The following is a 21,700-nucleotide window of genomic DNA, read 5'->3' on the forward strand; positions in this document are numbered from 1 at the left end:
GAGTATATTAGCAGGACCCTCCTTATTATTTTTATAACACAAATCTGGATTCAGGCAGAATATAGCCTTATTCTAGCCTTATAGCCAGATATTCTGCCAACCCAGACTTATACACTCCTATTTTCAGAGCAATCAATAACATTTACTGGGATGATGTGTGCCGTAGTTCAGAGATTATTATTGCTGATTATTTCCTGTTTCTAATTCAGCACATGCCCGTGCAGCATAAGCCTAGTTGTCCTAAAAAAAAACAACAAAAAAACGAAGTATAGGCTCGGCTCGGCTTGAACATCTTTTTGGAGCATTTGCTTATAAACGAAAAATATGCTCAGCATTGTCTTCCTGTTTTGATTACTAGAAGTATACAGTAATGATCAAAGTAGTTTTAGGGAAAAACAAAACCCTTCTCTTAACCAGCAACTTTGTCCAGCAAGCAAACAGAAATCTATTAAAATAGTTTACAGTCTCACTTCCAGTTATATCAGAGCTAGAAATCCAGGTTTGTATTGTATAATAGCAGGCTTAATGCCCATTATCCACTTACTCTGGAATATATCTGTAGGTTATGTATTTCATCAACTTTTTTTAGATAAATACATAGATAATATTTGATATTTCTGTGCTGTCTAACCAACTGCTGGTTTGAAACAGTTAGTTAAAAACGACCGTGTACAGATCGCATGTTGCAGAAATTATACTTCTATAAACTGTCAAAAGATACTTAGAGTTGATCTTAAAGTGTTGCTTTACTAAATCCAATCTAGACTTGGGGTGACTTTGTATCAAAATAGTTCAGCACAGATTCTAGTGCATGTCCATGGACAGGGTTTCTCTTGGACCTGGTTTAAAACTTCAGTGCCACTCAGCCATGGAGTGATTGAATTGTGTTGTTGCGATCTCTCTGTTTCGCTGCTCTTAAAAAAAAGAAAGAAGAGTGATAAACTTTTCCGGGGCTCCTGTATGAGTTTGAATTGTAGTTATAGCTGCGGCGGCTAGACTAGTGACTTGGAGCGGCCGCTGAGACCATAGAACACCGGTCCTGAAAGATCTTCATTAGCTCCCAGTACGTTTCTGAGCACAATTCAAAGTGTTGGTGCTGACCTTTAAAGCCCCTAAACGGCCTCGGTCCAGTATACCTGAAGGAGCGTCTCCACCCCCCACCGTCCAGCCCGGACACTGAGGTCCAGCACCGAGGGCCTTCTGACAGTTTTCTCGCTGTGAGAAGTGAGGTTACAGGGAACCAGGCAGAGGGCCTTCTCAGTGGTGGCACCTGCCCTGTGGAACGCCCTCCCAGCAGATGTCAAGGCAGTAAGCAACTACAGTGTATTTTCCTTTTAAAAGACATCTGAAGGCGGCCCTGTTTAGGGAAATTTTTAATGCTTGATGCTGTATTGTTTTTAATATTCGGTTGAAACCCACCCAGAGTGGCTGGGGAAACCCAGCCAGATGGGTGGGGTATAAATAATAAATTATTATTATTATTAAATCGCTTCAACCTCAAGCTTAGCCATTTAGATTCCATTCAAACTCACTGTGTCCGGTACGCTACTGTTTAGCAGTCCTCTGTACCACCAGAGACGCATGCTTGGAAGTAGAAAGCAATTAGAAAAGTTTAAAGTGGAAAGTTTACAAAACAAGGACTGGCAAGTTTAGGAAGTTTTTGATGGGTGAGTTTGATGGGTGAGTTCATACTCAGGTGTTACAGGGCGTGAGAGGGTTGTATAATCAAAAGGCTTTTGATGAGCTCTTTGAGTCACGGCATCAAAGAATTAGACAGTCTGAAAAGGCAATCTAGACCAGTGCCTTGGCTGAAAGTCAGGACTGTCCACCCAGCAGCACTTTTCCCATGCATTTCAAACCAGTATCAAACTGAGTATATTAACTCAAGCTACTTGTGACTTCAGCAACTTAGTAACATAAAATGTCGTGTTCTGCATTTTGCTGTTGAGTTGCCTTATAAACGCCCTCGCACCTGCCTGCAGAGAGAAGGCCCTGGAAATTCATATTACGAAGGCAAATGATGGGATTTTGTGCGTCCGGGACAAACTCTCCAAAGATACTCAATTCATTTTATCTACTTGGGCAACCTTTGTAAGATCAGGGTCTCTGTTGCCTAGTTGGAGTAAGTGCGCATTTTATTTTTATGTTAAAGAGTTGCTACATAAAATCTTCCTATATTCATCCACGTGAAACATTTTCTTTTGCGGTAATTGTAGAAAACCTGCATTTTCTATTATACTAAAGAAGCACATGCCGTGTGTGTGTGTTTTTTTTTTTTTAAGTTCTCAACTACTTTATCGTTAGTGTTGCTTGTTTATTTAGTTGTGTTTTATTAGCGAGATTCTGATTGTACTGAAGTTTGCTGCAAAATCCTATACGTAGTTAAAGCAGCTGAAACCTCCCTTGTCACCTGCACCAGCCATTTTTCATTGGGCTGCAGCTGAGCAAGAGGAGGGAAGCAGGATCATCCTATTGGCTCTGCCCAAAGACCAGCAACTTTTGGCTCCTCCTCTTCCTTTGAACTGTTTCCATTCCAGGTATAAGAAGGTTGTACTTAAGATCCAGGGCCTAAATTTGCTTTCCTCCCAATCCTTCCCTTCTGCCTTCTGTCTAATGACAAGCAAGGGCTGACAGATTACTGATCTTTGTGAGCTGCTCTGGGAACCTTTTTTGGGCTGAGCCGCAGGGGTAGAAATAAATTGATCTTTAAATAAACCCATAAATAGATGTCACTGAGATGTAAGAAGTTGTAACTGTGTTCTGGCTCACAGCTATAATTTCAGGTAGCCAGATACTTGCATTGAGTGCTTCAGGAAGGATGGCTAATAGTTCCAGATGAAATTTGGGTGCATGGCGTCTTTTGAAAACATCACTGCTGGTTGTCCCTTTACAGTTCTCCTTCCACAAATTTTTTTTTCCGCCTTCCCTCCCTCCCTCTTCTCCCAGCCATGCACACATTTGCCTTTAAGCCATTCATTATGTGGCTCTTTAATTTCTTCCGAGTGTTATTTTCATACAATAAAGCATTACAGTGCTCCTGGATCTTGATAGCATTTCTACAGAAAGAGAAAGAAGCTTTGTGTTCATAATTACCTAACATTGTCAGGAGCTGACTGCAGGCCTCTTCCTAGTGATAACAGAATAACCACATCATGTAGCTTTATAGCGCATGATTAATAGAAAATAATTACACATCCTACAAAGGAATGCAATATTTCTTATAAATTGACTGGAATGGCTTCCTGCAGATTAAAGGGCTCTTCATTATTTTATCAGTCTCTCTGAAGTGGAGTCAATTGCTGGAGCTGGAGCTTGTGGGAAGAATACACACTCCACCTACATATGCTGAGGAATACCAGATAGTAGGCTTATTCACACCTGAATAAGGTATAAATAAGCAGCTTACACAACAGGCTCTCACGGTGCTGTTTTCCCACAAATATTAAATAATTTGCTGATTGATGCTGTCGTTCACTGGCTGTAGGATAAAGAACGGCTTTTAGATTCGAGAGACCTCCCTGTAATGAACAGAGCGTTGCTGTTGGCAGTCTTGCAAGAATCTCTGCAATCTCCTGAATGAGATGGAGCTGTTCCATGGCATAAATTATTTTGTCTCCTAGCATTTAGTTACGAAGGAGCGGCTGCATGCATCTTACCTGTATTACGATATAATGCGATCAGTCATATTTTGCTGTTCGTCGAGTTGATGTACAAATAACAAATGGCTGAATCCAGAGCAGATTGAGCTGATCTCTGGTTGTGCAACAGAGCTTTGCTGGCTCGCCATCATTGCAGCCCCCTGCCCACGACAGACCTTCACAGTGGGATGTGTGGCACAGGGGAACAAGGTGGGGCTGCTTTGCACAGGCGTATGTGCTTTTTGACTTACGCAGGACCCCCAAGCCGTGAATCAATATGCATGGCAGCTTGTTGGTTTTCAAGGAACCTAGAATATATGAATTGCCCTAATGCTTACATTTTCCCTGGAGGTGAATGTTAAGGCTTTTTATTCCATATGTGAGTGCTAGTTCAATAACTAGCATTCACTCTCAGAGTAGCCTGAATCAATTACCTTTAGAGTCACTTGTAAGTCATGTATCTGTAACAGAGCTCTAAGAGCAGGATCAAATTGTTTTTTTGTGTGCATGTGAAAGTCAGAAGCACTCTTTTAAAAAAAAGAAAAAGAGAGAGAGAGATGTAAATACATTAACCGGTTAGAAAGAGGTCTCTCTGCAATAACGACTCCAGCCGAAGGTTAAAATATGGCGTTCCCAATCAAGCGGGGCCTGTGTTTTCATTCCTACTTGCTTATACTACAAATGCTCTAATTGGGATTCATGTTGCTCGTGAGGCTCATACCAAGAATCGTAATGATAAAATGAAAGCATCTGGGTCGCAGGCTTCTCCCTCTTTCTGGGCTGATGTCTGCAGCCGATCCATAAATTAGCTTACTAGACTGTTACATCACCAGCCACTTCATCTTCAAGTTTAAGCTTCACGCAAGTGCATTAAACTGTATATTCCTAGCAGCTAGAAATTGTTTTCAAAAAGGAAGAGAAATTTGGTTTTAAATTTTAATTTAATTGGATTCTTCTGAAGCAGCCCACCGACCCACCCGCCCCAGCCGCAAAAATACGTGTTATTTCCAAGTTCCTGAAATGTCTGCATGGGATATTTCCATTCTGTAATTTAGGAGACTGCTTTTATTCCTTGCCATTAGTCGTAAAAGCCTTTAATGATCACTTAACTAAAGCAGCCTTCCGCAAACCTCACGCTGTTTTGCTCTCTGCCCCATCTATGAACGATTTCTACGGCTAGTGTTCAGAAAGTGGCGGCGTGTTTCCCGCTGCCCCCCGCCCCCGACTTTCTCTTCTTTCTCTTTTTTTTGGGGGGGGGAAAGCTTTCTTGGCACCATTCCCTCCCGCACAGGTGAGGGCTGGCATCGTGAGTGATTGCTCGCTCTTTAATTCTGCAGGGACACGGATTGTATATTTAAGCAGCCTAATGTGGGATGAAACGTGTGTTTATTAAACACACACGCACAGCTGGAACATCTGAACCCCTGGTGAGGCAGCAGAGCTCCTCTTTGCCTTTAAGGGTTTTGGCCCCTGAACAATCATTTCGAAACTGCAGCAGGAGAGTCGTTCTTGCCCTGGCAGAGCGGCCTGGTTGCTCCATGTGCTGATGAACCAGTACCATTCACTCCAGTGGGCAAAGGAGAAATCCCGCTTCTGCCTGGGGACTTCTCTTGTTCCCCTGAAGGTGCAGGGCTCTCAAAGCAGAGCCTGGGTGTGCTTCTCGTTGTAGGTGCTCAGTTAAATTAATGTGCTTAGCGTATCTCATGACCTTTGTTTTTAATATCCAGACGAAGTTAGGCGTAAAATAAAAGATTGCGTCCATCATGAAAACTCTGCCATCTTGTTTATGTTAGGGTATAACTGTGTGGGCTTGCACGCAGACACAACCATACACACACTTATACATGTATAAAATGTGTAAAACATTCTGTATAGCCACATCCTAGCCAGAATACATCTTTTTTATCTGAGAGCAAAGGAAGAGCCTGCTGGATCAGGCCAATGGCCCATCTATTCCAACATGTTCTTCCCACAGTGGCCAACCAGATGCCCATAAGAAGCCCCAAAGCAGAATCTGAGCATTGGACTCTACCCACCGACCTGAGTAGCCATTAATAGCCTTGATTTCATTTATCTCTCCCCCCCCCCAATCTCTAAAATTTTAAATTTACAAAGAGGCACCAGGATCATAGCTTGACAGATTCAGACTTGACAGATCCATGATCCACCATCGTTGATTTACCTACAGAGGAAGTTCCCCTGCTTTCGCACTCAACAGTTAATGTCAAATTATAAATTAAGGAGAAGCCCTTTGAAAATGAAAAAAAAAGTGTGGCATATTTCAGGAAACAAGGTGTAGTTTGGATTGTTTGAACAGCACAATCAAGGCTAATGGGTGGAAGTGACTGGGAGACGTCATTTATGAGAGATAGATGGCTTGGGGTGGTAAGTGTATGGGATTTGGGGAGAATATATATGGCATGATTGAACCAGATTGTTGAAGAAATCCCCGTAAGGGTTGGGTATAATTTCGATCCTTTTCATACAATCTGTAGAAAAGGACAGGTAAAATTTGCATCTCACATACATGCCGGAATCCAATCAGAATGCCACCAGTGCTTAGATTCAGCATAGAAAACAGCTTGCTTTATTCTGCAGAAATTCTCTACATTTGCAACAGAAGGTTGACGCTCTCTCCTATATCAAAATCTCTCTGTGTTTCTGCTTTCCTCGTCCCTCATGTGGTCACTGTCAGCCTGGTTTTGGAATGAGCTCTCTGTTTTCATACTCCACGCAGCGTACGAGGGGGCAATTTCAGCAGCTGGAAGTTATTGAGCTGCTGTTAGGATTGATCTTAACAATATTTACCTCAGAGGGACAGAAATTAAATTTGGATCCCACAATGCTCTTACTTGGTATTGCTTTTGGAAAATATTATTTCCTTAAACTATCATATACTTGTTTTGTTCCAGATTTATCTCGCTACGCCTAAGCAAATTTCAAACCAAAATGCATTCGTCACCTGTCAGGCATATGAGGACTGTGATAGAATTTTCCGCATAAAGCAATGGTGAATTCTGAGAAGGGATAGAGGCTGGGGGGGGGGAGCATCGCCCCTCTGCGTCAACTTAACTTGGCATATATGTGAACTTAACTGAGGTTCTTTACGGCTCAAGGCTGCGTTACTGGATAGCTCCCGGCTGATCTCCATACCTTATTATAAAGTATTAGTTTTCAAATGTCAGCTGTTGATACGGTTTTGGATGAAAGAATGTAAAAAGAAGGCAGAGCAAGGCTCCCTGACGGTAAGGGAATTCACCCCATGAGCCTCATGAGCTGTATTGCAGAATAATAATAATAATAATAATAATAATAATAATAATAATAATAATAATAATAATAATACCAGTGATGATACCAAACCAAAACCCACAGCACACAATGGCCCAGTTCACACGATACAGTAAACCACAGTTTATGATTTCCTGATCTTGCTCACTTTGCTGCTCCCCAGTTGAGTGTGGGAGACACAAACCATGATCTCTTGGTTAGTATTGTGTCCAATCCTGGGTTTTTTTTTTTGTATGTTTTGTTTAAACCACAGTGATTAAGCCAAGAACAAACCTTGGCTCCAGATCGTGATGTGTTTGGCGTGAAATGAGCCACGATCCTTGATTTAGACATAATACTGAGCCAGAGATCGTTGGTTTATTTCTCCTTCAAACTGGGGGGTGGGGGTGGGGGCAAAGAAGGCAAAACCAGCAAATTCAAGGTGAACCATTAAGTGAGGAAAAGCAAAGTGGGTAACCAGGAATGAAATAAGGCCAATGAAGGCTGCATGGTTTGGATATTACAGTTAAAAACAACAACTAGACATATATACAAACTCCACAAAACAAGACATTAGTATAATCACATTCTGTATTGCTCATTGAGTGAATTTTGGCTTGCTATAGGTAGTTAGTATTTCTTTCTCTCTCGTCTCTCTCTCTTTCTCGCTGTCTCTAGGATGTAGTAACAGATAGTCTTTAAAAATGTAATTTCCTGTTTTGCTTAACTGCATTTCAAGTGCTTCAGAAACACATACACACGCAATTCCTTAATGTTTTAATTTTCCATTCATGCTTTTGTAACTGTATATAAGGAGGAAACCTAAGGAGTCACATGCAAAAACTCTATTGCATTTATATCAGACTAAAGGTTAATATTGCATATTGTTTTCAATTAGGAGTACGGTAGATTTGGCTGGTGGGTAGGAGAAATGAAAGGAACCATTGGCTTGGTGCCTAAAGCCTACATAATGGAGATGTATGATATTTGAGAGGCCCGGGTAAGTACATTTTAATTCAATCTTCTGTAATGGCTTATATGTTCCTTGCTCTCTGTTTCATACAGATTTCTCTTTCCTGGAATCTTCACTGGAGTTCTGTTAATAAAGACTGCAGCAAATAAAACAAAATAAAAAATGGACCCGTAGTGTAGTTTTAAGTGAAATAAAATAAACTATTGTGTAATGGGAGGAAATAAGTCTTCCCCATCCTTCCCGGGTGACTCACCATATTTCAGCCTCAATTTTTTGAGGGTGCCTACAGATGTAATGTTGAAGCAGGAGTCACAATGAATTTTCGTTTTTGCGGCGCGCGGCTGTCGTTGCCGCTTCGCTAGACGAAAAAACCGCTAGACGAAAAAATTCGTAGAACAAATTATTTTCGTCTAGCGGGGCACCACTGTAGTGTTAATATTTTTATTGACACTAGTTGTAATAATATCATACTCGTGAGCACAAAACTGCTTCCAGCATGGGACCGGGGGGGGGAGGGGGCTTTATGATATCAGGCGGTAGCCTAAATATTTTGGACTGCAACTATCTACTGCTGCAGGCCTGACTGTGGCTGAAGAGAGTCGTAGTCCAGAATATCTGGAAGGCACCAGGTGGGGAGGGTGCTACAACAAAGCCCATCAAATGCTGTGCACTTGCGGTTCTGCTTCAGGCGCTCGGAACTGCTTTTTCCCGAGGAAAACCAGCAGGAAAAAAATCATTCGTTTGAACAAGTTGGTGAGGGTGCTCTCCCAGTGCAGCAAATAGTGGCTCAAATAATGTGATGTCTGTATACCGTGGTACCTCGCAAGACGAATGCCTCACACAACGAAAAACCCGCTAGACGAAAGGGTTTTGCGATTTTTAGGTGACTCGCAAGACGAATTTTTCTATGGTCGTGCTTCGCAAGACGAAAATTTCAATGCATTCCTATGGGAATTAAATTCCTATGCATTCCTATGGTCGTGCTTCGCAAGATGAATTTTTCGCAATACGAAACGACTCGCGGAACGAATTAATTTCGCCTTGCAAGGCACCACTGTATGCCCTGAAACTGTTTTAAGGCGAATTCTGAGCATGATCCAGTCAAAAGTTATTTTTAAAATTATTATTATTTTGCTTTAGAATTCCCATTATGGCAAGCTCTGTTAGCCACATTCCATATACACGACAGCCTGATGGTGATGATGATGATGATGATGATGATAATACTGTCAGGGTGCTTCCATGTGTCCAAATGCCATATTATAAGAATGATCTTATATGAATGGCTTTCAGGCCATTCAGAGAACAGAAAGTGGTGTTTCATGCTGCTTCCTAGGATTTCTTTACATCACCAGTAATGCTAACGCTGGCTTGGGGGGTCATGGCTTGCTTCAAATCGCAAATGCCACTTGTCTGTGAATGTTTCTCCTCTTTATATTATTATCCCAAGGCAAAACAGATCCCGGTTATTCCTGCACTCTGCCGTTTTAAATTAACTCGGCTCTGGGTTTCAGTCCGTGATAAGGCAAATGCAGCCAATCAGGTGGCACCATGTAGAGAAGTTATTCTGCATTGGTGGGATAGTTGCCGCCAGTTTGCCACAAGAGCTTTTTTTAGGGAGATTCCCAGCTTGCCATCAATACAAGGAATGGACAGAATGTATGTTCCTGGAGGGAATAAGCAGAGCAAGGTGACCCAGTCCCCTTACCTTTTGTGTCCGATCTCCTGATCTATGGTTTTTAGAAGTCTGTAATGGGCACAATCTGGCTAAAATTGGGGGAGGTGGGGCTTGTGAATTTTATTAAGGCCCTGCCCCCATCTTTTCTTCTAAATTCTGAATGCTGCAGATAAATGATGCAGTACAAACACAGCATTCTGTTTGAGTCTTCTTACCTTTAGTTTTTGTAGTCTGGATCAGTGGTGACTGATCATAGAAAAAAAAAGTCCCATGTCTGCCTGACTGGTTTGTGCAGTTTTGCGTGTGCTCATCAGCATCCATGGGGAAAACTAACTCACTGGTGTTAGGTATAGAGTATTCAAGGATTGCCATTCATTTTGAAGTGGTGTGAGTATTTTCTTACACATTAACTGTGGGCTTCTCTCTCTCTCTCTCTCTCTCTCTCTCTCTCTCTCTCTTTCTGATTAGGTGGATTCTACAAATTGCATGAAGCCTGGCATAGAAGTATGCCAATGCAAACCTGCAGGTGCCTAGATTTTAGCAAGAGCATTAACCCTAATATATTGCACTTCTACATATTGATTCTAATGCTGTATTTTTTATATTTAATGTTTATTGTGAGTGTTGACATACAAATTAAGCTAAACTTTTTTTAAAAAAAAAATCTCTGCTTATCGTAGGACTCAAAATTATTTTGCATTGGAGTTATTTTTAAAAACTGTTGCGTTCAGGCATTTGTTATACTTTTGCAAAACGGGCATCACACACAGGGTATGCATCTGGAGCAGCTGCAGCCGAAATGAATGTCAGAGAAATCTATAAGAGATTCTGGACCATCTCACATTCATTTCAACACAAGTGACGCAGAAGACATCTCCAAAAAGTTAAAGCTTCTACGTCTTATACACAGCAAAGAGTCTTGGATGTGAAATATTCCTCTGGTTTCTTTCTTTCTTTTTCCTAATGGTGCATTTTACTGGTATTTTACATTTTTTTTATTACTTTCACATTCTTAAAATGCAAAAGTCGACGACACTGTGGTAGCAAATTATATATGATGTGAAATTATATATAAATATATATGTAGATATATATATATATATATATATATAGCAGTCTATATATATATAGCAGTCTTTGATTATAGATGCTTTATGTTGCACTTTCTAGGATACATTCTTACATATCCTTGGGCCAGATGCAGTGCCTTTGTAGACTTTTCAACAACAACCCCCACTAGCAACCCTGAATATTGTGAATCTTTGCTTTTCCTCTTTTTTTTTTAGAGGGGGGTAGGGAGAGGTTACCATCTTTGCTTCCTCTTTCTGGTTCTGTTGTCTTCACATTTCCTCAGTGAGTCCTATAGATGATCCTCAGAAAACCAGGATTTGCGTAACAGAGGGATTGTGTAATGATGTACCAACATGTCATTGAAACATGTCATAAAACCAACTGAGAGTGCAAGCCATGCTTTGGGTGGGGTGGGGGGGAGCAACTCCTGCAAAGACACGAAAAAGATGTGTGTGCTGTCGCTCCTGAACATGTTTGCAAAAAGTCCTCCTTCCGGAATGGTTCCGAAAAGAAGCAAAAAATGTTCCCACTGAAACGAATGGTCACAAAACGAATGGAAACAAAAAATGTTCCCACTGAAACGAATGGTCACAAGTTAGTAGCTAATTGAGACCTAAACGTGACTAACTTGGTATGCTTTGCTACACTCACATATGAGGGAGCGAGGCCCACACTGAACTTACTTCTAAGTAGACATGCGCTGTTTTTCTGGATCCAACTCTCTTGTTTGTGAGATTTTCCTCTGGGGGGTGGGGAGCATTCAAACATGTCTGCTTAGAAGCCAAAGCATTGTCTTCCAATTCAGTCCAAGGGACTAAAGACTTCCTCGTGTTTGTGGAGGAGCTGGCTTAAATCCCCGAGAAGCAATGCTACTCAAACAAACCAGAAATTACATCAGTGCTACTTAGCACTGATCTGAAAGGGGGGGAAATAGACTTCTCTGTACTGCCAATGTTTGCCAGTAGATGGCAGTAGACTTTCACAGCATATTGGGCTTCTGGGGAAACCCATCCCCCACCATCAAGCTCAGATGACTCTTTTGCGACTTAAAATATTTGGAGGACTCCCTTCCCCTTTTCATGTAAATCCAGGAGAGGGAGTCCTTAGCCAACTGATGAATGACAGATCTTCAAACAATTTTTCCTATTGATAGGAGAATATAGACAGCAGCAGTTTTATTATTTCCATAACCTTTCCCCCCTCATGCAGTATAAAGTGGTATATTTAGCAAACACACACACACACATTGCAAATGAAGATATTTCAAAGGTACCGCATCCCCACCTTTTAAGTAGACATGCCTTGGAATAACCCAGCAAAATAAAAGGGGTGAAATGTTTGCTTTGAAATCTTGGCAAATACCACAACCTTTTTTGGGGGGGGGGAATGGGAGAATGCCCTATTAATGTGTCTCAAACAGAAGAGAACGTTGCAATATATGCTAATTGCTTTCTCTTCATTGTTTACTTATATTTCCTTTGCGTTCCTTGGAATACTAAGAGAGCTGTTTTGTAAGTCATATTTTATGCAACATTTTGCTTGATTATTTGCTCTGTACTGTGGATTTGTACTCTGCCGCCATTAGATCTTACAATAATGTTCCACGCTGCAAATTTTTAAGGTTCAAATAAAGTTTAATTGTTTGCAAACTGTTATGATGCTAATAATTCAACAGCCTGCTGTGTTACTAATGAAATTACTTTGTTATGATTAATTTGGAAAATAGTGTGTTGATTGTAGTAATTAAACACAACAAGGTGAAGTAAATGATTCTAATGCCATCTGGCCTCCAAAGTGAATGAAGAAATGAAATGGAGCTGTCATCTGAATTTATTCAGAGGAGTAAGGGTAATACAAATGCCGTCAATTTTGCAGTGCCACCGTGATGTAGCCATGCCACCTTATATAATGATTTCATATACACTGCCTGCAGTAATTCACTTGATTGTGCGCTTACATGCTCCAGAGCCCCTCGGTTCTAAAGACTTCTTTGCCTCTCGTTCAATGGTACCTGTCTTTCGCACGGCCCGGGCTATGAGAGAAGACGTTGCCACGTTTGCACGCTAAAAACGAATTGCCACGGGGAACAATTCCACTGCTGTGTTCTACAGTGCGCCGAAAACCTGTGCAGACATGACACCTGCTGTTAAACTCAGGGATTGGCAACAGTGGAGGTGCAAATCTTCTCCTCTGTGTTTCAGCCTTGACCCAATCTCCCTGTAAAAAGATGGTTAGTGATTATAGGAACCATACCTTATAATCTCAGGAACAGGGCCCTGTTTGTAGTGGCCGGTGAGGGAATGGCATGTTAAATGGTTCTCGTGTGAAATGAAATAGCTCAGTACTATGTACTAGTACTCTTATTTATAATCCTGTGCACACACTTGGAACACAGTGAGGCTTACTTGCAAGTAAACATGCTATATATATGTGGGGAAATGTGGGGATTTTTATTTTATTTTTAAAGTGAAATATTTTCTTTTTCAGAAGGATTAGCGGAACACTTCTTGCAGCAGATTTAATAATAATAATAATAATACTGTTGCAGACAGTTCATTGTACTATAAATCTCTTTAAGATCCCAGATTCAAGTATAGATTAATGTTAGCGATGATAGAATTGCAGCTGCATTTGACTGGATTATTAAACAAGCAACACTCTTGGATCATGATTATGGAAAAGCACTTGCAACTTGCTGCGGCACTGGGGAAGTGCTGGGTGCTTAAAGAGCTGTGGGCACAGGCCCATGACATGAATTTACATAACATTTGCATGTGCTAATATATGTGCCACTGACTCAGTTAAGATGTTGGGTGGGGGTCTCGTCAGTACTGCACCCGGCAGTGCGTATAGCCACAACAGTTTTTTAAGAAAATAGGGGAAAGGGACGGAGATCTGGGGCCTGACACAAAAGACCCAAGTATTTTGGTCCACTTTGTGAGTATGCCTGGCATTTTGCTCCTTGGATTCTTCTTGCTGCTCACTTGTCTCAGATTCTCCTCATCTTCTGCATCAAGTGAAATAACGCAGAGTTAAGGGACAAAATTACCTGTACAAAGAAGTTCAGAATCAGAAAATGTCGCTCTTTCAGACACTGGTTCTGATTAAAGAAATAAACTGGACTTATGCGAATAACTTCAAGCACATAATGTTTACTGGGATGGAATGGGATATAAATAAAACCAGTGGCTGAATTAGCCTATAGCTGCTGTGATACTTGCTGCCTAATCCTGTGCATGTTTTACTCACATAAGCAAGTCACCTTTAGTTGAGTGATGCATTTGTTGTTGTTCAGTCATTCAGTTGTGTCCGACTCTTCGTGACCCCATGGACCAGAGCACGCCAGGCACCCCTATCCTCCACTGCCTCCCGCAGTTTGACCAAACTCATGCCAGTCGCTTCGAGAACACTGTCCAACCATCTCATCCTCTGTCGTCCCCTTCTCCTTGTGCCCTCCATCTTTCCCAACATCAGGGTCTTTTCCAGGGAGTCTTCTCTTCCCATGAGGTGGCCAAAGTACTGGAGCCTCAACTTCAGGATCTGCCCTTCCAGTGAGCACTCAGGGCTGATTTCTTTAAGGATGGATATGTTTGATCTTTTTGCAGTCCATGGGACTCTCAAGAGTCTCCTCCAGCATGAGTGATGAATACTCCCAGGTAAGTGTACATAGGATGAACAAAGAGAGGACACACTGTTGCAGAGATCTCCAGATCTTGGGCTTCACAGTGATGGGGTCAATAGCAGTGGACAACCTTTCTTAGATCACAGATGATTCGATCAAGACTAGTAGTGCAATACCACACATAAATGTCTAATCAGAAGTACATTCAAATGGGGTGTACACCCAAGCGAGTGTGTACAGGTTAGGAACGTTGGCGAGTTGCACTCAGGTCTCACTGAAATCAACAGGAAATGAGTCCTAATTAGCTATTTCAGTGGGACCCAAGATCAACTAAAACTTGAGCCATCCCAAGGATAAGGTGGATAAAATTTCTAGAGATATTGAAGGTAATCTCTCCTATTGCCCTTGAGCATCAAGTAATTGTTTCATAGCTTCTCGGGAGTAGGATTGTTTAAACCCACCACACACAAGGTCTCTGTGCTGGTAAACAAAACAAAACAAAAAAATGGGGTGGGAGCTAACCTATGAGACATAGCATAAATGCTAAGCCTAGAGAAGACAACATTGACCTTAAGATGTCACCACAAAGTCGTCTTTTAAGCGAACCTAAGAAAATCTGCTCTTCTCTAGCTGGATCCTGGATTAGCATTCTTTCCATTAGAGGCAATTGAGTTTCAGATTCAAAATAAATACAGACTCGCTTCCACTGGTGTGCATCATTTTCTTCTTGGAAGAAGTTTATTTCAAATTCAGCAATCTCCATGGGATTTATGTTGGGGGAGGCAGGACTTTTGTTGGGCAGGGGCAGAACCAAGCTATCTGTGATACGATTGGCCGGTTAAGTATTTTTATATATTTACTTGATTTAGATGGGTGGCAGCTGCCCCCCTCTGGCTATGCCCATGGCCATCTCTAACCTGACCCCTTCTAATGTTTTCGCCTATAACTCCCATCTGGTGGCTTGTGGTGAATTTTTTGGTAGGGGAACAATTAGGGCCAGAGCCACGAGCTTGCAAGGGCGATGGGAGGGGGGCACACATGTGTGTGACTTTATGTGCATGAGCATCGCGCCTCCCTCCCTAAGCCAGGCAGGAGCCAGGGGAACATTTAGGGGTCTAGCATAGTCCCCTTAAGTCTACTGACTGTACACCAGTGCTACCACCATCCCTGACCAGTGGCAATGCTGGCTGCGTTTGATGGGAACTGTAGTTCAAAACTCCTAGAGGGCATCATGCTTGGAAAGGCTGGTCTTATTCAAAACAAGACCTATGTTCTATTAGGGTTGCCATATGTCCGGAATACTGCAGTTGGCAGCAGTGTCTGGGCAGAAATTGGACAAATGTCCGGGGAAATCTGGATGTATGGCAGCCCATGTCAGCAGTGCCATTTTTGCCGATTCCGTATAAAAATAGCTCAACAACTTTGCCACTGTTTGAAATGTGGTAACCCTAGTTCTATAGAAATGACGCTCAACTTATTAAGAGAATCAACTGTTGTTGTTTTTGTGTGTGCAATATGAATGTCAGTGTCTGTGAAGTCAGTTTTGCAGTCACATAGAGAAGTTTCCCAGAATCCGTTCAGCCACAGTGAAGCAGAAAGTCGTAAGGGATGGGGGGGATGTATTTTGCTGCATACTTAAGTAGGCAGGCTGCTTCCCATTGGCCTGCTCTGTATTAAATACTAGTTAGAAACTGGAAGTTTGGAATAGGGAAATCATTAATGAAGTTCCATCTGTAAGAACACCAGCAGATGGGCGCTGGTATATTGTAGAACGCCGATCAAATATACATGGAAGGCCCCCATCCATCAATTTTCTGTGGACTCCTAGCTGGCTGTAGTTATATGAAACAGAGGAGCCATACTTCATTAAACAGTGGTATTTATTAAAAACGGTATATTTCTTGAATTTATACTGTAGCATTAAAACTGCTTCTATATATATCATTCATTGTGACGATCAAAGTTTTTAAATATATGGAAGCTTATAAAAATTGTGCAAGCTGTTCCCTGCACATTCACAAACAGTGCAATCATGATTTATATTCATGATTTCCAAAAGTGTGATGTCCTTCCTGTGCAGAGTGCAGAAAGTGTGCAGGAATTAAAACATGCAGAATGCCACAAAAGATCTCAACAACATTTCCTTAGAGTAACAGTATATCATTATGGTAGTCCTAGAAAAAAATATGTATCTCCTTTAATTACATAAACATGTCTGGTCTGTTTCCGTTATAGCTAATTAGGTTGGGTAGTTTGGGTGCTATAATATTCATTTAGTAATTTATATCCTGTTTTTACAACAATCTGTTCAAAGTAGCTTACCAATAAAGATTCGAATGCGACCAACATGAATGTTTCAGCGATTAAAATCTTAAGAATCAAATCATCAGTGGAACAATTGGAAAGAATACAGTACATCAGATCCAGGTACAAAACTAATTGCGCCGGAGTGTTCATTTCATTGGAACTTAACATCCAAAGTTTAGGTATGCTTAAAACACCAAAATTCATGTCCGAAGTTTCACTAGCTCTAAGCAGAGTTTGTGGATTGAATGGTCACCCATGCATTTCACAGAACGGCCTTCACTGAAAATTATGAACATGCAGAATTTGAATGTGTGTGTGCAGCAGTCCTTCTGTGATAGAAATCATTTGTGTCTGGTAGAATATGAACTACTTTCTGAGTGATTAGAAGTGCATGACTTTTCTTGTGCTGGTATCCATCTGCGTGGAGAAGATCTCCTTCATATTAGATACCTCTCCTATCCAGATGGAAACTTCGGATACACACTGCAGATTTTTAATTCCCACTTCAAACATTCAAGGTTTGGAGTTTCAGTTGAATTCTAATCTCTTTCCCTTGTGTAGTTTCCTGGTTGCACATCAGACATATGCAAACATTCTAGCTATGCATGCTGGAGCTTACAGCAACGCTGGGACCATCTTCTGTGTATTTGAAAAAAGCTGCTTCCAGGTGTAGACACCAATTATTTAAGGTCAGGTCAATGAAGCAAAGTGATCAGTGTCAGATAAACTCGGCTTGAGATGTGTTTCATGTAAGTTTTGTCAAATACCGGTACATATTGATTGAGCTGTAGCCATGCTTGAACACACCAGAGTTCCAACATGTGGCTACAACTGACCCATCCACTGATTCTTCATTGTTCATTCCAATGGATGAGGCAGGGTCATTGACCCATTGCATGAGTGCTCTCTGTCTGTTGGAGAGTACCGGGCAACTGACATCTGCATAAGCTCTCTCTACATACCTAACCAATGTCTGCATTGTTATGCAGTCTGTGCAGGAAAGATCACAACATTTCAGTCCCCGCTGTATATTCTCGTATGTGGACAAAATCCATCACTTCCTTTGGAAGTTGGTCTTTATGGACCTCCCAAGTTCATAATTTATCTATGAAGAGGACTAACCATTCCAAGGCTGTTTGCTATGTTTCTGTCATTGGGCTTGTTCACTTTGGCAAAAGCGTTGCATTTGAACAGCACACATATCCTAAATATGCACCAGGATATCTGTAGAATGACCCAGCCAGAGTTAAACAATAATATTCAGGGAGTCGCAATCCTTGAGTGGGATGGCCTTCGTTTACATGACTCTCCAACCATTGCATTTCCTTTGACAACAGCCCTTGAGGTGGTGGTTGGGGGGAAAAGTAAGTAGTAGATTCATTTACAGAGGAGGAACCAGGCAGAGGGTCTTCTCGGTAGTGGCAACCACCCTGTGGAACGCCCTCCCATCAGATGTCAAGGAAATAAACAACTACCTGACTTTTAGAAAACATCTGAAGGCAGCCCTGTTTAGGGAAGTTTTAATGTTTGATGTATTTATCATGTTTTTAATATTCTGTTGGGAGCCGCCCAGAGTGGCTGAGGAATCCCAGCCAGATGGGCGGTGTATAAATAATAAATTATTATTTATTATTATTATTTAGGCTGAGGAAAAGGGTTGCATAATGTACACAATGGACAGGTGTAAATCATGGCTCCCCTTGTCAATGGTGTCAACTGAGAATCCAGAAGCAAAGATGGATCTAAGGGCACCCCAAGACTGTAAGCATGACGGTTAAGAGTATCTCAAGGGCCTACATAACACCAAGCCTCTACTGGGCTTCACACCAACAACATCTCAGCATTGTCACCCTTGAGTTAGTTCATTCCCTTCTAGTCCATTGCTTTCAGACTCCAGTTCAATGAACCTACTGGATACCAACCATTACAGCCATGTTTTAGAACCCAATGAACCATTAGTATTGCCCCCTTCCCCTTTGTGCATAGATGACAGTAGGGGTGGGATGGCGATTCAGATCATATTTTAACTCAGACTTACCTAATTTGTACTTCCCAAAACAATAAGAAAAGCAAAATTCAGCTACCCTTTGAAATTTGCACTTCTCCAAATTTTACAATGCCATTCTCCACTCAGGTAATGCGTACCTAATTTACGGGTTTGTTTGTTTTTTCATATATTGCCATGAAAACAACATACCTAAACTACATTATATACGGGGAAATTGTTCACGTGAAAATGTGGCAAAACAGCAATATACAAATTAGAAGCAATTTGTATTCAAATGCTGATGGATTTCAGTAAAGACTTTAAAAATAAATAAATCACAAGCTGATGTGGAAATGGGCAGAACCGAATTTGAGACTTGGAAAACGAGAAACAGACAGAAAACAAACTTGACAGATTCCGCTCTCTCTCTCTCTAGCTAACAAGTCTGCACACGAGGCTTTCTATGAATGCTTCCTATGCTTTCAGCTGTGTGCAGGCTGCTGCCACGTAGGTGTGCCTTAAGGAAAACAAGCAGTTTACACTTACAGTGCTATGATACCACTTTAAACCGCCATGGTACCCCCCAATATTTTTATGAGAACTATAGTTTGCTGAGAGTTGCTAGGAGACCCCTATTCCTCTTACAGAGCTACAATTCCTACAGTTCGCTATAACAAGGGATTGGTGGTTAAATCCCTTTGAGAATTGTAGCTGTGGAAGCAGAATAAGGGTCTCACAAAACCTCTCAGCACCCTTAACAAACTACAGCTCCCAGAATTCTCTAGTGCTTTAAATGTACAGTGTGCAAGTGGCCGGAAACTTGATCAGGGGAGTCTTCTGGTAAACAATGAGTATATTGTCGTAGGGGGCTGTCTCCCTTCCTTTCGCTTACAGTCACCACTTTCTCTTTAAGCATATCTGAACATTATGGCCTTGCTGATGCTGACAGGAAGACAAGAGATGGGTGCATTCACACGTGAGGGAATACACAGGCCTGCTTTTGTGTGTGCATGTGTATTCCTGGGGGAAAAGAATGGTGATACAGCCCTCAAAGTGTGTTGGTGTGTGGGAGAGGAGTTTCTTCATCTCTAGTCTTCATCTGTGCAAGTGCCAGACCATGTCCAAACTTCCATAACAATGCCACTCTGCAAATGTTTTTTTTTTCCTGCGAAGAGTTTGGAATGGCCACCATTCTGCTTTAGAGTAATGTAATTATACACTGCTCATTGTCTTGTACATTAAGCATCTCTCTTCACCTTTTAACTGGGGCAGGGGAGGAAGGAGAAGATTTCATATTCCCAGTCATCATAATTCTGGATTTCCCTCTCTTGCGCACATTGACACATGCACCTGCTGCTACATTTAATATATGTTTTGGCCCATCCTTTATCTTTGTAGATGGTCCTTTAAAGAACTCTCTTTTTTCCCACCTGAGTTTAAAGCAGTTCTCAATGATCTTATACTGAAATCCATGCATTGGGAATAACTGCCTCTCCTGTAAACAATCACAGTAACTACAAGACCAAACAAAATAAAAAAATAAGAAAATTCCTTCCAGTAGCACCAACTAAGTTTGTTCTTGGTATGAGATTTCGTGTGCATGCACACTTCTTCAGATACACTGAAACAGAAGTCACCAGACCCTTATATATAGTGAGAGAGTGGAGAGGGGTATTACTCAGAAGGGTGGTGTAACAAGACCAAGTGTAACATACAGCTGTGATGGACTTGTGATCTGTAATATTTTGAGTTCTGGTGCTGCTTTGGTCACCACAGATGGAAACCTGTGCCAAACTACAAGCTAGAAGTCTTTCAGAAAAGGCTGTGCAGTTCCTCAGGCAGGGTGTAGAGACAGACTGGTTTGTAGGACAGTTAGGGATACAATCAGAGTAATATATGCGAATTAATCTGGGGGGGGGGACATTCTTGAGTATGGCCAAGCAGGCATGGTTTAAAGTAGGGATGTGGGGGGACCTAACAGATAGCTTTCTGGGTCATGTGGCCAGCATGACTGAACCGCTTCTGGCGCAACAAAACACCGTGATGGAAACCAGACTGCATGGAAACACCGTTTACCTTTTTGCCGCAGCACTAGTATGCTTTTGAACTGCTAGGCTGGCAGGAGCTGGGACAGAGCAACGGGAGCTCACCCCATCTTGTGGATTTGAACCATTGACCTTCCAATCGGCAAGCCCAAGAGGCTCAGTGGTTTAGACCACAGCGCCACCCATGTCCCTTGTTTGCCTAGAGGGGGTGCATGACTGTGTGGAACTAGAATGTTGCACAAAGGTATAATACTAGTTGTAGCATGTACTTTTGCCCTTGGCCCCACGCAGAAGATTGACCGGAACGGAAGGAAATCCTTGAGCTGAAAAAAAGGTTCCCTACCCTTGGTTTAAAGCGTGCCTTTTCTGTGTTTCTCTTCATGCTTGGGCTTATAGCAATAAATACTCCATATTGATTACTTAATTGCAGTAGAAGCATCCTTAGACAGAAGCAGCATTACAGCCTACTTTGTGGTCTTAATTTTAAAGATTAATATTGTACTATCCGTAGTGTTACCATGCTATTCACCACATGGTATAATGGAGCATTTCTCCGCAACTGATTTTACAGAAATATCGTTTTGTTTAGGCACTGAGAGTTACATTTCTCTCTCTCTCTCTCTTTGCCTGGTGCGCTTTAGATAAGGAAGGGATCTGCTATCTTTGGGAGCTTAATTTAACAAAATGTAAGCTCGATCTCCCAGCTAAGAGAATTTTAAAAGGCTGTAAGAGAAACACAGTTTTTAGCCACCACATAAATACTTCAGATTGACTTAATAGCCTTAAGTGAATATCACTTTAGAGAAGTTTTAACTTTTCAATTAAGCCGCCATTTTTGCAATAATAACCTATCAAATAACACTGAGCCTATATAAAAGATATGCCTAAAAGGCCGGTGTATAACTTTGGATTATAGGAACATGGGATGCTTCTCTCTTTGAAAACCTAATAATGTCTCAGACTCAAATTGCTTTCTCTCTGTCAACAAAATAACAGAAGAAGCTTGGGACATAAACAAGACATTTGGTTAAATATTGAAATCTTCAATGCTTATGTGCTATTTCCACTCCAGGTCACTTGTCTTAGAAGAGGTTTGTTGTCCTTCTGCA

The 21,700-nt window shown here is 41.5% G+C and overlaps 1 protein-coding gene across 1 annotated transcript in view; it reads left to right on the plus strand.

Moving 5' to 3' along the window:
* Positions 1–10,211, plus strand: part of SKAP2 (src kinase associated phosphoprotein 2) — a 101,951-nt gene extending 91,740 nt beyond the window's left edge. Inside the window, exons 12-13 of the mRNA XM_033165256.1 lie at positions 7,807–7,908; positions 10,028–10,211. Of these exons, the coding sequence (XP_033021147.1) occupies positions 7,807–7,899 (93 nt within the window). The 3' untranslated portion in view covers positions 7,900–7,908; positions 10,028–10,211. The remainder of the gene's footprint in view (positions 1–7,806; positions 7,909–10,027) is intronic.
* The last annotated feature ends 11,489 nt before the right edge of the window (positions 10,212–21,700 follow it).

The sequence above is a fragment of the Lacerta agilis genome, chromosome 12 (assembly GCF_009819535.1).
Source record: "Lacerta agilis isolate rLacAgi1 chromosome 12, rLacAgi1.pri, whole genome shotgun sequence".
Classification (NCBI taxonomy): domain Eukaryota; kingdom Metazoa; phylum Chordata; class Lepidosauria; order Squamata; family Lacertidae; genus Lacerta; species Lacerta agilis.